The following is a 19,153-nucleotide window of genomic DNA, read 5'->3' on the forward strand; positions in this document are numbered from 1 at the left end:
AAGAGAAAAACAAATATCGTATATTAACACATATATGTGGAACCTAGAAAAATGGTACAGATGAACCAGTTTGCAGGGCAGAAATTGAGACACAGATGTAGAGAACAAACGTATGGACACCAAGGGGGGAAAATGGCAGGGGGTGGTGGTGGTGGTGTGATGAATTGGGCGATTGGGATTGACATGTATACACTGATGTGTATAAAATGGATAACTAATAAGGACCTGCTGTATAAAAAAATAAATAAAATTTCAAAAATTCAAAAAAAAAAAAAAAAAAGTAGATCCAGGTTCTGTGATCTATACCTTGCATGACTTTTCAATGTTTACGTAGTGTTAGCACATTTAAGATAAATACTCTATAATCTAAGAACCTGTTGTCAGGACTTCCCTGGCAGTCCAGTGGTTAAGACTCTGTGCTCCCACTGCAGGGGGTGTGGGTTCGATCCCTTGTCGGGGAACTAAGATCCTGTGTGCCGCTGGTGTGGCCAAAAAACAACAACAACAACAACAAAAAGAACCTGTTGCCTAGAGAATAATATATGATTCTCAAATCATCAGGCATGGTCTGGATGTGTAATGTTCTGACTAATGAGTGTCTATGCCATACAATTTTCAAACAAGAATACTACAAATTATGTTCAATATAATGTTAGTGTTTAGTGCTGTTTCAGAAAGTATATTAAATATATTTAATTATACCTTTATCATGAACATCAATTGTTTTTCTCTCAGATTCAAAAGAATTTGCTATTATAGTTACCAAGCTTGGTAAAGATCTATTGGTATTCACATCCTTATAAAATAATGTATGCATTCTTCTCTTCACACACACAAGAGTGTTAGCTAAGCATCTTTTGGGGCCTGAAGAAATGAGCTGCCTTCCTTCTGCATAATTCACTATTTCTTTCTCTCCTCCGTCTTGCATCTAAACCATCTTATGTCTTATCTCTGTGTAAGGAAGAGACAAACCTGGCCTACTGATGTCAATACAGAGGAAACGCTAGGTTCATAAACAGAATTTAGTGGCTACATGCACTCCATTCTGGGTCTTGCTTCTTTTGGGTTGAGGTATAGACCTTACACCAAGAAGAGTCCTCGACTGAAAGCCATCTGTCCTACAGTATCAGAAGTAGTGACTTCTCACTTTCACGAAAGGAAAAGATTACAAAGAAGTTCTCCTCCTTTCTTAAAATCAGAAGAAAGTGAGGTTAAATAAAACCAATTCAAGTTCTTCATAGAAATAGCTAGCATTTACTGAGTACTTCATACACAAGACACCATACAAGGTGCCTTACATATTTTATTTTCACATAAGAAATGAATTAAATAAATCAATCTAATTTTTCAAAAGCTAACACCACAAAATAGGCAAACCTTTAAATGCAGAAAAAACCTATTTATTCACAAATTATACAATAAACATCCATTACTCAAAACAACGTACGAAATAGTAAGTGCTCACTTCTCTAGATACCCAACTATCTGCCCTTTGAGAATATGCCTTATTAAACAAAATAAAATATAATTAATATTTGTTTTTTGGATCGTTCTAAAACTAACTTCTTTAACCAGAGCTAACTTTTTGATACAACTTTGGGGAAAAAAATATGATACTTTTCAAGGCAAGTGCTGGCTTCTCCAACTCTGAAAAAAAGAGGTAAGCATTCCACTAAAAGAAATGTTTTTAAATCATCTCATAAAAATGTACACTATTACATGTACATGCCCTCAGAGGGTAAGGTAAGATTCTTTAAAATAACTTACTTCCTCTCTAATAAGGATAAAATTAATTTTAAACCAATAATAGCTTCCTGAGTTTCAGAAGTAACAGTACACAGCAGTTCTACTGTACTAACATATATGTGGCATAAAAATAACAATTAACATTAGCAATGAGAGTATTGACTTGTGGATGTGACTGTGGCCTTTCAATGAAATATATTCTGCAATATATCCTTTCTACTCATGGGACTGAACCATAAATCACATTTCAGTTTCTATGTATGTTGTGCCTAAGGTATTCACTCATTGGCACTTTAATAAATCTCTACTTTTTTTTTTCCAATTTTTAGAAAGGTATAATTTAGCTATTTAAAACTGTGATTGTTTCTCATTTCACTGAGTAGTTCCAGAAAAGTTAACTAGAAAAGGAATTCCAAACCATCAGCTGAAAAGTTATATCAAGAGATAAGTTATTTTCAAGGGTTTTAATCTTGTAAAAATAAGGAAAAGAAAATAACTGCTTTTGACTGGGACAACAGCAGTGCAATTTGTTATGATGTATCTATAAGAGCCGTTCGCTTTAAAAAATGCACATCTTAAAAATGACTCACTTGGTCCTAAGGACTACTCTATCTACTTTAATAATTTAAAAAATAAAACCATGATTCTGACATTTATCAGTATTTCACACATCTAACAAATACTGAAACTAGCAACTACCATTGTTATAAATAATTATAAAGTCAAAACAAAAGCACGAATCAGAATTAAGAGAAACTTCAGAAAATATTCAGAATGTACACATTTGCATGCATTTTCAGTCAAACTTTCAAGGATCCCACATATAACCAAATGACAACTTTGAATCAAAATGAATGTCAAAAAGATTCAAGCTTTGTGACAGACTTACTCTAATGAAAAAAGAGAAAAAGAAGAGTAAAGAGTAACAGCAGTGTATTTCTAGCACGTAAAGAAGCCTACTTCCTTTATCATAAAAGCCAACAAGTCAATATTTTAATAACACTGGCCATCAAGTTATTCACTATTTGAGAATTTACTTTGCAAGTTGTATCTTTAAAATGCATTCACTTATATATTTGGATTAAATTAAGCTTATTAATCAAAAAACCACTGTACTCAGAATTTTAATCTTAAGAAGCTGAAATCATAGCTTATCAAAGCAGAGTCCAAACACTACACAATAATTCTTCCATTTAGTTTTTATATGCCTCATCTGAAAAACTTAGTTTACAAACAGGAGTTTTGCCCTGTTTCTCTAAATGCCCCCACGGCTAAAATTTAGGTGGCAAAGATAGATTCAAATGATTCCTGCTAAGCTTCATCGGGCTTTGATAAAAACAGAGCCATCTGGTGGAGCAGCACCATCTTCCTTCTCAGTCACAGTCTCTACAGTCCCAGAAGCTGACACAATAACCATTGTTTTATTTGCTGCAACTGTCTTCTGTTTTTCAGCAATAGCTGCACAAACAGCTACAATCTCCTCACTTTCAAAGTCATACTCAGGAATTGACTTTGGTGAGACATGTGTTACCTCTGCTGGTGCTTCACTTTTTTTAATCCTCTGTGCTACCTTCTGCTGCTCCTGGAGCGTTCTTGCCCAAGAAAGGTCTTCTTTCCATATTTCTGGGTTCATTGGATAGATGTGAAGGGCTACTTGAAAACTTCGAATTGCCTAGGGAGGAGAAAAGGTCAGACTTTTTTGTTTGCTTAGTTTTAAAAAAGGAGTGTATTTAATATAATCCACAATATCCATCTCTCTCTCTCTCTTTTTTTTTTTCCTCAATGTATTAGAATGTAAAGATGGAAGTTAGAGCTGTTCTCTACCCACTAGATGATGGTTACGGTAAAAAAATAAAATAAAATAAAAGAGTCAAAGAGTGTAAAAGAAAGTGGCTGACAAATTGTTGATGAGGACTAAAAGTCTATTAAAACAGAGGTACTGATATGATGGCTCAAAACAAGGCAAATGCATTGTTCAGCTTCTGCAGATCAGCAAATATATAAATCTGGCAATTTCCTGGGCTAACCCATGATAAGAAAGGTACCAGGAATGCATATCTTTGAAGCCAAGAATTTAGATCATAATAATGATAACATGTCTTGAGTGTCACAGGAGACAAAGAAGGACATTATATAATGATAAAAGTGTCAATTCACCAGAAAAATATAACGATTATAAATATATATGCACCCAACATCAGAACATTTAAGTATATAAAGTAAACACTGACAAAACTGAAGGGAGAAATAGACAGCAATAAAGTATTAGTAGGAGACTTCAACACCCCATTTTCAATAATGGATAGAACATTCAGACAGAAGATCAATAAGGAAACAGAAGATTTGAACAACACTATAGACCAAAGGGACCTAACAGACGTATATAGAATGATTCATACAACAGCAGCAAAATACACATTATTCTCAAGAACACACAGAACATTTCCAGGAGAGATCACATCTTAGGTCACAAAACAAGTCTTAAATTTAAGAAGACATACCAAGTATCTTTTCTGACTACAATGGAATAAAACTAGAAATCAACAGCAGAAGGAAACTGGAAAAACTCACAAATATATGGAAATAAAACAGCACACTCTTGAACAACCAGTGAGTCAAAGAAGAAATCAAAAGAGAAATTAAAACATATCTTGAGATGAAAATTAAAATGTAACATCCTGATACTATAGGATACAGCAAAAGCAAAACTAAGTGGAAGTTTATAATGATAAATGCCTATGTTAAAAAAAGAAAAGATCTCAAGGAAAAAAACCTAACTTTATATCTCGAAGAATTAGAAAATGAAAAACAAACTAAGCCTATGAACATTTTCCAACATACACACACAGCTCCGCATAGAAATCTAAATACTCATAGATGTATATACAACTGCTGACTTTTAATTTACTGCCTGTTCTATTTACCTATGTATTTTCTTATGTTTTTGTCCATATGTATATGTAGAAAGAATTGTGAGATGTTAGAAATTTTAGCTTGTTTTTAATATATTTTTTACAGTATTCCCTTCATTATGACAATGAGTAAAGTTATTTTTTTAACCATTCTAGTATTTCAAAAGAACGGCTATAAGTTTACATAAAAATTACAAATTTAGATTTTTTTCAAGTAGAGCCCTAAAACTGTATTAAATGGGGGAAAAACACTTTTAATTCCAAGAATTTCACAATATAAATAGAAAGAAATATATCAAGCGGAAAAAATAACAGTTGAACTGGTACTCTTATTTTAAAAACTTTAAATATTGAATAATTTTACTTTTTTTTTTTTTTTTTTTTATTGTGGTATGCAGGCCTCCCTCTGTTGTGGCCTCTCCCGTTGCGGAGCACAGGCTCCGGACTCGCAAGCTCAGCGGCCATGGCTCACGGGCCCAGCCGCTCCGTGGCATGTGGGATCCTCCCAGGACCGGGGCGCAAACCTGGTTCCCCTGCATCGGCAGGCGGACGCGCAACCGCTGCGCCACCAGGGAAGCCCTGAATAATTTTACTTTTATTGGTTTATTCAAAGTATCTCTGTTGTCTCACCTGCAGTTTATTTTCTTTCTTTCTTTTTTTTTTTTTTTTTTTTTTTGTGGTACGCTGGCCTCGCACTGTGTGGCCTCTCCCGTTGCAGAGCACAGGTCCGGACGCACAGGCTCAGTGGCCACGGCTCACAGGCCCAGCCGCTCCGCAGCACATGGGATCTTCCCGGACCAGGGCATGAACCCGTGTCCCCTTCATCGGCAAGCGGATTCTCAACCACTGGGCCACCAGGGAAGCCCTATTTTCTTTCTTTATAGGACAATCTTTGCTAAACATTATGTCCTAGGTTTTCCCATTACCATAGGTACTTATAAGCAAAACAGATAATGATTTGTAAGTTTTTAATAAAGGAGAAATGGGTAAAAAGTATCATAGAATAGACTTTTGTTTTGCTGTTAACCTGTTAGAAAACTAAATTCCTTGAATTTCATTTTCCAACTCTGATATGATTTAAGTCTTCAGATAAAAAAGAGGAAAGATGACTATGTTAAATGGCAAGGAAAGAAAACAACCTTTGGTTTTACTTGTTTCCATCACTGTGAATTTTATTTCAGATTATCATTTTTAAGTTACTTTACTTTAAGCAATCCTTTTCTCATCAAAATTCCTTATGATTTTTGAGAATTTGACAAATGCCTTCTTTGGTAATTAGAAATAATGATATATTTACAAGAGTACCAGAAAATCTAAGTTATCTACAACTGACTAAAGCCATTATTAGTAATGTTAAATTCAGGATTTACCAATAATTTTAGCCTTTAAAGAAACTTCTTTGGGATTTTTTGCTTGTTTTGTTTTTAACTGTAAAAAGCTAATGAAAGCATGAAAAATCTTAATTTTTGATGACAAAGAGCAAATCTGGCACCACTATATTAGATTTACAGAAGTCTTTTAGGAAATTAGCTGTCAGGTATATATAGTTCAGTAAAAAGAAAAACAAAAACAGGACAATGCTCACAGCCAACTCTGACCTACCAAGCCTTTGCTACCTACAAGGTATAGTCCAGACAAGGTGAGAAATGCATCAGGTACCAGTTTAGAGTAAACTTCACACAATGAGTATTTCATTTTCATAAGCTTCTACCCTTCCCCATTTCTCCCCTCACTAAGCCTAGCAATTTTTCAGTCTGAATATTTATCACCATTACTCTCCCATATTTCGCTTTCTTCCTTCCACAACATAATCTTTTAGTGGTTTTTGTCTCCATGGTGATACTAATACCACTTTATAATGTGGTAAATTTAATGATGCAAGGAACTAACCTAAAAGTTGTTTTATATTTAAATAAGGTTTACCAAATGCCTACATTTCATGTTAATATTTTTTTAATTCCCATGATGCCAAACACCTGAAAAATATTCTGATCCTGATATCATTGATATCTGTAATGGAAAAAGATGTTTGGTAATAACTGATCTGTGTTTATGGGTTAATACCTTTAAAAGGTTATTTGCTATTTACTTTTTGTGTACACTTGATAAATGACTATTTACTTTTTGGTTCAGATGATGAAAAGCATGTCAAAATAAAATGTCATCACTGTAATAATCGGACTTACTTACCAAGACTATCTCTCCTAATCCAAGCTGAGCACGTCCCAAAGTTTGCCAAGATTCCCATGAATGTGGATTTCTCTGGACAGCCATTTCTGCAGCATGAACTGCTGGGAACGTTTCATGAAGAGACATTAGGACCTATAGCCAAAAAAGAAGAAACAAAACCCATCAGTAATATTCATAAATTAGCCAACTAAACACTAGCCAAAAAGAAAAAATGGATAATTGTATGTAAACAACTCTTTTCATTTTTAAAAATATATTTTTAGTCTGGAAAATATAACATTTTAGTGGGTTTGACCCCCTTCTCTGCTATTCAGGGTTAAAAATTATATTCTTCCTACTCCTGAAATAACTATGAAAAATATAAAGCATTCCCTTTTCAACTGTTGAAACCTACTGTCCATCTGGTCAAAACCAGGTGGTCATATTCTGGCCATGGTGGCTCACAGCGATTTGAACCCCAGTTCCCTTCTATTTATTCTACTTACAATGTGTTTTTTTAGGGAACTCCAGGTCCTGCTGTCAAACTAGGTAAATTTAAATTTGTTCAACTACCCATCCTGTCCCTAGTGAACATCTTTCTGCTATAAAAATCATTTAAACACTCCACCAGCCTCCCCACAACTGGGCTCTTCAAATCATACATATCAGAAAAATCAGGGAGTTCCAGAACCCGCTACACCTCAATTTATGGGAAAGGGCTGGCTTTTATCTATAATATTTTGCCCATCTGCATTTCACAAGATTTGTGACACCATCATTATCAGGTTCCAAATAAAACAACTCATTTCATATAGCTTGCCACAAATCCTATCTTTAATATATATATATATATTTAGGATTAAAAATTAAAGACTTATCCAAATGAAGGTCCTCATGGCACTCCATTCAGTGGAAATAATTTATTTGGGTTTTTCCTGGATAAACTACAATCAAAGCTGAAAAAGGATGTGCCCTATGTTTGGGATCATCATCTGAAAGATATGCTAGGTATGTGGATCAAGGCTGAATTGTGACCACTCCCTGCCAGAAGTATGTTTAATTCTCTGTTTTGAGATTTTAAACATCTTTTGGATAACCTAATACAAGTGCTCAGAGGTTTTCTTTATGAACTTTCCCACAAAATATTAAAACTGTATTTTTAAGTAGATATGTTATTTTTGTAATATTAATAAATTGAGTCTATTCTGACCTTTTGCTATGGACTATGCCATTTTTAGAGAAATATCATCATCTAGAATCCAATCCATCCTCATTCTGAAGAGACTGCGTTATTGCTAGTCCACTACAATTAATTTCCAAGGAAAGCTAACACATTTCACTCATTTAAGAGATCACCAGTGACTTTTTAAAAGACATCCATCTGCTCATATCTTAAGCAGTTAGGTTGAAATGAAAGTTAGCTTCATCGTGAAGTGTTTTAAACAAACTTCTACTTTGACGCATGAGGAAGAGCCATAAATAATATGGTGACATATGTTTTTCCCAAATAAACTATATTTAAAAAAAAAGAAAATGGGGCTTCCCTGGTGGCGCAGTAGTTAAGAATCCACCTGCCAATGCAGGGCACACGGGTTTCAGCCCTGGTCCAGGAAGATCCCACATGCCGCGGAGCAACTAAGCCCTTGTGCCGCAACTACTGAGCCTGCGCTCTAGAACCCGAGAGCCACAACTACTGAAGCCTGCACGCTTAGAGCCTGTGCTCCGCTACAAGAAAAGCCACCGCAATGAGAAGCCTGTGCACCGCAACAAAGAGTAGCCCCCACTCGCCGCAACTAGAGAAAGCCCGTGCGAAGCAATGAAGACCCAATGCAGCCAAAAGTAAATAAATTAAATAAATAAATTTATTAAAAAAAGAAAGAAAATGGGAGGAAATGCTCTTTTGGTTCATCACCGCTCACCAGACATAGTGAGTGCAATTTCATAATGAAAGGGAAATTCTTCATAATTATTACCTGTGATTTCATCTCATACAGGGTAGCATCATTTGGGGTTAACTGTAGTGCTTCATCCCACTTCTGAATCGCCTCTCGGTATCTATGGTTGTTAAAGTTACATTAATATTATATTTTCAGTATGTCTTTGAGAGTACATGACCAAATTTAAAAATCAGAAAATAAGGAATAACTGTTTACCAAGAAATATCTCTATTCAAGAACTGATAATGGTGATGTTACAAAAGCAGGAAAATTTAAGACATGAAGGGAAAGGACAGCAAAAGAGAAAAAAAGCAAAACCTAAATAAAAAAGACTTTTGAAATTTTTCAAGATTTTATTTTCTGGCCTAAGAAATCACCACCAGAATTTCTTTTTTTCACCAACCTCAATGTCTGCATGTGTTGTCACTCATTTCAGATGTATTACAAAGGATTTCTCTCAAGAACTTATAATCTAATTACAACCCTTGGCTCTACTGCAGCAATCTAGCTGACAGAGATGACAATTTAAGATGTTGCCAGGTCATTCTGTAAAGATTCTTCAGTTTTAAGATTTTTTTGTCTATAAGCTCCAAGAACACAGGGACCATGTCTTATTTATCACTATCAATAAATGGTAAGTTTATAAGATATGGGTCATATGAATGAAAAACAGTATGAAGACAGTGATTTCCACTATCATCTTTTCACTGATGTTCTCCCAATCACAACTCTCTTTTGAGCTAACATCTCTACCTAGATTCCCTATAGACAGCTCAAACTGAATATGCCCCAAACTGATCTTAGCATACTCCATGCAGAAGCACAGTAGCACTTTCTTTTTTTTTTTTTTAAATAAAATTAAGGAATGACTAAGTCCTGCACATTATCCAAAGCAGTCACCTTCACAGCATCCTTCCCAAGCAGTTAACTCATGTATACCTGATTATTTCTAGGAGGACAAAGTTCAAATTACTAGAATATTCTTCATTATAATGAGCTGAAACTTCTATCCTGTACTTTCCCCTCAATGCTACTCATTCTCCTTTCTAGAGCTAAACAGAAAATATATAATCCACCAGTTTTCATTCCTGGCTACATACAAATGATCTAGGGAGGTTGTGGAGGGGAAAAAAATACACGTGCATGCACACACACGCACACACACACACATATATGCTGGTCCCTGTCTCAGATCAATGAAAACAAATTCTTGGAGTAGGGCCCAGGCATCTGTATTTTTTTAAAGTTCCCCAAGTTATGCTAATAAAAACCAGAGTTCAGAGCCACTGCTAAGATCTCTCTCGGGATATTAAGCCCTATCATGTACTGTCTTCTCTTAAATCTCTTCTTGCTACCCTTCCTTCCCTCTATGTATTCTAGTGTATAATCGCCTACCTTCTATGTGAAGATCCAAACCAAACATAGCAACCAAAATGTGGGCTAACCTGCACTGATTATTATTTAAGCAGGGAGCAGAAAACTAAAGAAATAAAGGCAGAATTTGGTAGAAAATACAAAGCTGAAAAACATTAAAAAGTACATTCTGCTTCCACCTTGCTACAGCACTCCTTTACTAGTAAATAATACAAATGGCAATACCATTTCCAGGGTCCTGTGCCACCATGGCACACGGCAAAAGGGCGGCAGCTATCTTAGAATAATTTTGCCACACTTCCAACTCCATGGCTAGCAGCAGGGGTGAGGGTGGATAGCGCGCAAGTGCACTACAGAAAGCCTGCCTTAACTGCCACGTGGGTTGTAGCAATGACTACTGTTATTCTGTAGCAGCAGGCTAAGGTATCAATATAACAATAAGCTGAAGATTCACCCCACAATGGCTGGCAGTCTTTGTTTCCAGACAAACCACATCTGAATACGCAGAAATGATTATCAGAACCACTGTTTATCTTCTTCCCTAACAGGTGTCCCTGCTGAGCCCCGAGGAGATATTTGCTTGAAGACTGTTTAACTCTGGGTGAAAGACTACTCGAATTTTAGGAACTACCAATGATCTGAAGACAGAGAGACCATTATTCACCTCATTTTTATGATGTGCTACCACAATGCTGTATGTTTTCCCCTGTCTCTGCCTGCAACAGACCTATTCTTAGGACACAAATCAAATCTTTAAGAGTTTCACTAAGTGAAAATTACTTCTCTATCAAGGATTTTGCCAAACTCAAGCACCTGTCTAGAGCCAGGGTCCCCCAAGTGGGAAGTAATGGTGGAGATATGCCGTCTCACCGGCCACTGTCCTTCAATGCTCCTCCTTCTGTCTCACTCAGAGATCCCTTTGGAGTGCTCCATACATTGCTCTGCTTTCCACGGGCCCTGGCACTTCTGTGCAGAGTCAGGCTATACCCACTAGCCTGGCCTGCACAGGCCTGCGTGGCTGGCACACAGTTCTCCACACAAACTGTGCTTAGCACGTGGTATACACACGTTGGCTAAACCACTGTGTCCCACCATTACTTTCTAGTTACCCTGAATGGGAACCTGAGGCTCACAATTATTTTTAAATAATTGTCATGTCAGTGTTAGCTTAGACCCACCAAATGCACTTCAAAGTAAGACATTTAAGTATCTTTTCAGGTACCATTAAAATTCTTTATTTATGAATTCCAATTATTCTATTAAAATACCATCAACTCTACAGAATTAATTAACTAGCTCCTTCTGTAGCATCACCACCTATCAGGTCACACTGCTTGGATTCAAATACTAATGCCTAAAGGGGCCCATTCTTAGTCTTTCCTTTCCCAGCGCCTTCAGATAAAGCAGCTTCCTTTAAGCCAAAAGACCCTCTAAAAAAGGATGGAGAGAAAAGATACAAGGACTTCACCTGGTGTTGCACTTAGCAAAAAAAAGAAACACACAGAGAAGGAAAGAGAAAGTCTGAACTTTACTGGCAGACTCTTAAACAGGGATAAAAACCACAGCTTGCAGAGAGGAGGAAAAGGGAAGGAGGAAGAAGACAGGGCCTGCAGATTCCAATGGACCTCTTCCTTCCTTGATCTGCACATGTACATCTTTTAAGGCAGCTAAGACAGCAAATCTGTGCTGGCAATTATAAATTGCACTGGTGGCTTATATTGGTATTCAGTATTTTTTTAAACAAAAAATATTCTTAAATCAGGTCTTCCTTATATTCTTTACCTGAGTAAATGATACCTGTTTTGATATAAAAAATTTTTCCCTGGGTATACAAATAGAGAAGAACCAGATAACAGAGGAAAGTGGGCGTGGGTATGTGCACGCGCGCGCGCACACACACACACACACACACACACACACACACAGAAATTAAAGACACAATTTCACCACCCAAAGATCATAACCATAGTTAATATAGTTAACATTTTATTGTATACCCTTCCAGTATATTTTAATATAATGTATATAACACACACACAAAACATCTTCTCAGGTCCTGAAATCATCAAATGCTTCCCTCTACAGCATAATACTTAAAGACTGATTACTACTGTTCCAAATGGATCCTCCCTTGTTAGATATTAAAAGTAACCCTTTGGTACAAACTTCCAGTTATAAGATGAATAAGTTCTAGAGACATAATGCACAGCATGGTGTGGTGACTCTAGTTAACAGTACTGTATCACATATTTGAAAGTTGCTAAGAGAGTAGATCTTAAAATGTTCTCACCACACACAAACAAAGTAATTTTATGAGGTGATGGATGTGTTAACTAACCTTATTGTGGGAATCATTTTGAAATATATACATGTTCAACTCATCACATTTTATACCTTAAACTTACACAGTGTTATATATCAATTATATCTCAATAAAGCTGGAAAAAAGTTACCCTTTGGCCACTACAATTCTCTTCTGGAAGAAAGTGTGCCACAAATAATAATTATTAAAGAAGAAAAAATGTATTTTGGAGGTCAAACAGAATACACGTATTATATTTGATGTAAAACTGACTGGAAATGAGATCACCTTAGAAGGAAGGTTGTATAACTCAAGATATCACTCGCACTGACTTCTTTTAATTAAGAAAAAAAGCCACTGAGGGAAAAATAAGTATTATATTTACTCATCTACACAACTCCCCTTCAGATTTTCTATTAATATGCCAGACGTACAAGGGACAGTTCCAGGTTGGTTTAGTTATCAGAATTAGCAATCTCTAAACTAATCAAGAATTCAAATGACACTAGTACTTTTTAAGTATAAGAAGATTATATCTAAAATACAAATCATATTCAGGTTGTTTAATCCTCTGAAACTAGCCTAGGTGTTTAACAATTAGAATTATAATTTTAAAATTTTGGTCTTATAGAAAAAAGGGGAAATCCTTATAGTGAAAAACAAATACAGCAGCAGCCTGTCACGTCTTCTCTCCTCAATCTAGTATCCAAAATATACGCAGGTACATGCACGCACACACAAACATACACTTAAAAGCTCTACTTCAAATGAACAACTACTTTTAAACTACTGTAAACAATAAAAGGACATGTACAGGAACACTACTTTCAAAACCTTTGTAAGGGACAAAAAACTTTTTTCCTTCAACAACTTAAAAACATAAAAATAAACCTCTAAACAAATGCTGATGAAGGAAAGTTCTTAACGGGGGAAAAAAACAGCTAATAAATGCAGGAGAAATATTAGAATTTTAAAAATCATCACTTATGAAAAAATGGATCTAGATGGATCTAAACCATGACCATCAGTGGATGCTAAAACCATTAGGGAAAAGATTGATGCAGAACTGTACAATGGAAGATAAGGCTGATATTCCCCTGAATGCTGTAACTGACCTTAGCATCACTAAAGGGACACCCAGATATTATATATATCATGATGTGATGCAACAGAAAGTAAACAACACCATGAATATTCTAGCAAAAAAATACTGAACTTCAACTGAAGCTGCTTGACTTAACTTCCAGTTTACAGAAAATACAAGAGATGGAGGGGAAAAAAATTAAATGATCCAGAGGGAAAAAATCAGGCAAATCCAGAGTGTGAGACAGGCTACTAAGCAATTTGCCTAGTTAATTCAAAAAGTCAATGCCGTGGGAAAAACTTTTAAAGGTGAGAGAACTGTTCTAATGTTCTAAATAAGGGTCCACAAACTTTTTTCTGTAAAGGGCCAAATTGTAAATGCTTTAGGCTTTGGAGACAAGACAGTCTCTGTTCCAACTACCTGACTCTGCTGCTCTAGTGTGAAAGCAACCACGACAGCACAAATGAGTGGTGCCGTGTGCCAACAAAACTTTATTTAGAAAAATAGATGGCATACAAAGTTTGATCCACTAACTGTATGTAGTCTTAGACCCAGCTCTAAATTGAAAGAGACTAAAAACACCTAACAACCGGTAATGATGCATGAGTCTTAATTGGATCTTCAGCCAAAAAAATCAGCTATAAAAAACATTTTACGGACAACTGCAAAACTAAATACGTATGAGATACTAACAAATATTAGGAAATTATTGTTGTCTTACATGCTAGTTATATTATGGTTATTTTGGAAATGTCCTTATTGATAGAAAATTCATATAGAAGTTTTCAGGGATAAGCTTTCATGATGTCTGCAACTTATTATTAAATGGTTCACAAAACATATACAGAGAAAGCAAATATGGCAAGATAACAATGCTGAATCTAGGTGGTGGGTAAACAGATGTTCACTGTTATTTTCAACTTTTTTGTATGTTTCAAAATTTTCACAATAAAAAGTTAGAAAACAGTTTTTAATGGAAAGTTATAAGCATGTCCCGTATCTTTCTATATACACACATGCACACAATCATTAAAAGCCAAGTTTGCTGCTTGATAACAATATACTCAAAAACAAAAAGGGAAAAAAAGTAAACTGTTTTTTTAAATGCACATCCAGTTTGATCTAGCAATTCCATTTCTATAAATCTTTCTTGGACTGACCTGTATGTGTGCACACTTATATCTTTGAAAGGATACCCACTATATCATTTGTAAAAATTAAAAATGAAAACGTTCTTTTTCAAAAGAGGTAAGGTTAAATACATTTTAGAACATCATATAATGAAATACAAGTATCCCTTCATATCCAAATCTTTCTGGTTCCTGATTTCAGATAGTAAGAGTCTGGATAGTAAGAGACCTACGACACAGCCATTAAAAAAAAAAAAAAAAAAAAAAAAAAAGGACTTTCCCTATGGAACAGTGGTTGAGAATCTGCCTGCCAATGCAGGGGACACAGGTTCGATCCCTGGTCCGGGAAGTTCCCACATGCTGCGGAGCAACTAAGCCCGTGCGCCACAACTACTGAGCCTGCACTCTACAGCCCATGCGCCACAACTGCTGAAGCCCACTCACCCTAGAGCCCGCGTGCCCCAACTACTGAGCCCATGCACTGCAACTACTGAAGCCCACGCAGTCTAGGGCCCATGTGCCACAACTACTGAACCTGCGTGCTGCAACTACTGAAGCCTGCGTGCCTAGAGCCCGTGCTCTGCAACAAGAGAAGCCACCGCAATACGCCCGCGCACGGCAACGAAGAGTAGCCCCCGCTCGCCACAACTAGAGAAACCCCATGTGCAGCAACGAAGACCCAACACAGCCACAAAAAAAAAAAAAAAAAAAAAAGATCTCTAAGATGTATTAAGTTAAAAAGACAAGGGAGAGAATGGTATATATATTATATTTAGAATGCTACCATTAATGATGTTTTAAAAGATCTATAGACCCACATGCTTATAAATATAAAGATTATCTTGGCAGGATATCAAGAATCTGGTAACTGTGGCTGCCTCTGGGAAAGTGAAATAATAGGCTAGGGGACAGGAGTAAGGGTAAGACTCTTCACTGTGTATCCTTTGCTATTATTGCATTTGCTTTTTAAAAATCATAAGTATATTTCATTGCCTTTATCTTTTCATTAAAAATTTTAAGAATAAATTCAACAAACCATGGATCTGGGAAAGATCACTTACAGAAGAGAGTAGATAAGAAAGAGAAAAGATACCAGGGCTGGAGTTTTCAAAATGTGGAGGTCAAGCAAAGTAGGAAGGACCAGCAAAGATGACTGAGAAGCAGAGAAAGAAAGGAAGGAGAAAATTCAGGAGTGTGTGTGATTTTATTGAAACCAAGAGAAAAGTCTGTCACAGAGAGAGTGACGAGTTGTACTGAATACTTCAGAAAGCTCTAATATCAGGCAGGCCATTGGTGACACTGACCAAAACAGTACTGTTGGAATGGTGGGAATGGAAGCCAGAGTGAATAGTGAAATGGAAGTAAAAAAGTAGGGACAATGAATGACTCACTTGGGAAGTTTTTCTGTGAATACCAAAGAGAGAAATGAGAAGATTACTCATATAAGAATATAAGATCAAGAGGTGATTTACAGGGACTTCCCTGGTGGAACAGTGGTTAAGAATCCACCTGCCAATGCAGGGGACCCGGTTCGAGCCCTGGTCCGGGAAGATCCCACATGCCGCGGAGGAACTAAGCCCATGTACCACAACTACTGAGCCTGTGCTCTAAAGCCCGCGAGTCACAACTACTGAGCCCACGTGCCACAACTACTGTAGCCTGTGCACCTAGAGCTGGTGCTCTGCAACGAGAAGCCACCGCAATGAGAAGCCTGAGCCACAACAAAGAGCAGCCCCCGCTCGCCACAACTAGAGAAAGCCCGCACGCAGCGACGAAGACCCAACACAGCCAAAAATAAATAAATAAATTTATTTATTTATTTTTAAAAAAAAGAGGTGGTTGACATATCTCAAACACAATGTGTTTAACCTGAACTCACCATCATCTCCTACTCCAAATTTACTCTACCCGTATATCCCTGACTTAAAGAACAGCACCACCGAGTCATTAAGAAAATCCTGAAGCCATTCTTGACTATACTTTTCCCTGCTCTAGGTCACATTAGTCTTCAATTCTCTAATTCAATTCCTTCAATCCACTGTCACCGCTACTAGTGTAGGTCCTCAGCCTTCCAGGATGGTCAAAAATTCAATAAAGCAGTCTTCCTGAGACCAGTCTTGCCTGACTCCAATCCATTTTCTACTCTATCTCAGAAAAAAATTTCTAAAACATAGTTTTGATGAGTTCACCTACTGATAAAAAATATTTCAATAGCTCCTGGTTACCTTCAAGACACTCAAGTTCAGGCCTCTTAAATTTAACTAGACATCCGATAGACATGTCTCAGCTCCAAATCCCCATTCTCCTCTAGACACTCCTTTCACTGACGGTGTACGTTATGCTCCTTCCAGTTCTACTGAACTATATTTGATACCCCAAAGGGAGAGATTTTCTCTGGCCTCTTCTTGGCTTTGCACATGCAGATTCCTACGACTGGAACCTTGTTCTGCTCCTTCTTCAGCTAATTTCCATTTATCTTTTATGACTGTTCTGATGCTATCTCCTCCCAAAACTCTTGTAAAACACGCTTTAATTCTTCCATTCCCCCACTTAGTTAAACGCCCTCCTTTTATATCATCCAAGGAACTCTCTAAAACTGTACTCTTTACTCCATATCAAAACAGCTTCCCTCTTTGTGTTGCCCCCCAAAAGATGCTTATCTAATATTTTCTTTGAGGCATCAATGCTTAACAAAAGCACTAAATAAATGTTCAGTGAGTAAAAATAGATACAACACATTAACATACTAAGTTAATTTGAGTGAGGGGAGAAGAATATGAAACAACAAATGACAAATGATGTTGAACATAATTTTATCTTTGCTGAATCACACTGCTAGATTTTATGCAGCTTTAAAGTAAATTTTAATTACTTGTCCTGATTACTTAAATTCTTGACAAAAGAAAAGTTGCATACATGAAAACACTGCTAAACTCAAAAGCTTTATTCTAGATATAATTGATTCCCATTCCCAGTAGTTCTGTTCTATAAAGTCACCATAAAGACTGAATTAATGAATACTGAATCATTGGTTCTAAGGTTAAGTTCCAGCAAGCCTCTGGTCACATTTTTATCAACTGATTAACATATAACCCTGTTTTATGTCCGTTTCTGTTTAAAGACATCTTTAATATACATTGCTGATTCACCAACACTGAACTCGTGGCCAGCAGCACTGGAACTCAGGCCTGGATGAAGCTTACCTAATACGCGTATTTTCTCCATATGGCACATCACAGCCTTCTTGGGCTTAACAACACTAGACAGCACTTCTGTGCTACACACTTGGGGGCTTTTTTAAACAACAAAGTCGTCAAGAAAAGGCAAAAAAATAAGTGGAAAACATAACACTAAATAGACCACAGAGAGGACGCCTGTTTTCACTATGACAGGTAAAACACAAAGGCAGAGAGACCATTGCCTAGTTTGACTCAACTGGGAACCCAGATGGGAAAGCACCATGAGTATTGATTTTGGTGTTGCAAATACATTGTACTGAGTAAGTGAACTCACGAATCCAAAATCCATGAATGAGGACTGACTGTATTTAAGAAGAAATGTTAGAGCATTTCTGTCAATGTCAAATAAATTGTAACTAAACACATTGATCGCCACCTTCCACTAATATCATGATAGACTTCTATCATACAATTTTATGTGCTCATGTGGAAATACCAAAACAAATTTAAAAGCTATTCCTATACAGCTACAGTTCAGTAAATCAGCAGCTAATATATGATTCATCATTTTATTTCCTTACTAAAAACTATATCATCCAGAACATTAAAGGGGACTTCCCGAGTGGTCCAGTGGTAAAGAATCCGCCTTACAATGCAGGGGACGCAGGTTCGATCCCTGGTCAGGGAACTAGGATTCCATATGCTGCGGGACAACTAAGCCCACGCGCCACAACTACTGAGCTTGCGCCCCTCAATTAGAGCCCACATGCCGCAAACTACAGAGCCCACGCGCCCTGGAACCTGCATGCCACAATTACAGAGCCCAAGCACCCTGGAGCCCACATACCACAACTAGAGAGAAGCCGGAGCACCACAAATAAGAGCCCCCGCACCGCAACGAAAGATGCTGCATGCCTCAACGAAGATCCTGCGTGCTGCAACTAAGACCCGACGCAGCCAAAAATAAATAAAAATAAATTAATAAATTAATAAATAATAAATAAATCTTTTTAAAAATTAAAAAAATAACATTAAAGCTTTCACCTTATTTTATATAGCGTTTTCTAATATTTATAATCATTGTTTCCCCAAAATGTTTAACGACAGAAATAACTTTTCTGGCTTAGTTTAGATTTTGTTATTGGAAGTTCAGTATATAATATTTGAAATTAAAGTTTAGTTTGCTTCCTTGATTTTGTGGGAGCTTTCATAGAGAAATTATAATGATGTTGAAATTTGTTGAGATTTGACTGAAAATCGTGCGATTTCCAATGTAGGTAGATCAGGTTCCGAGGTTTAGACAATGGTCAATTCCCTGAA

At 36.6% G+C, this 19,153-nt stretch overlaps 1 protein-coding gene across 3 annotated transcripts in view; it reads right to left on the bottom strand.

Moving 5' to 3' along the window:
* Positions 1–261: 261 nt before the first annotated feature.
* The window catches only part of TTC33 (tetratricopeptide repeat domain 33), a 54,807-nt gene continuing 35,915 nt past the window's right edge, over positions 262–19,153 (bottom strand). For all 3 annotated transcript variants that reach the window (XM_007111976.3, XM_007111979.4, XM_007111978.3), the window contains exons 3-5: positions 8,801–8,882; positions 6,849–6,980; positions 262–3,418 (exon numbers count right to left, since the gene is read on the bottom strand). In XM_007111976.3, the coding sequence (XP_007112038.1) occupies positions 3,065–3,418; positions 6,849–6,980; positions 8,801–8,882 (568 nt within the window). In that variant the 3' untranslated portion in view covers positions 262–3,064. The remainder of the gene's footprint in view (positions 3,419–6,848; positions 6,981–8,800; positions 8,883–19,153) is intronic.

Source organism: Physeter macrocephalus, chromosome 8 (assembly GCF_002837175.3).
Source record: "Physeter macrocephalus isolate SW-GA chromosome 8, ASM283717v5, whole genome shotgun sequence".
Lineage (NCBI taxonomy): Eukaryota > Metazoa > Chordata > Mammalia > Artiodactyla > Physeteridae > Physeter > Physeter macrocephalus.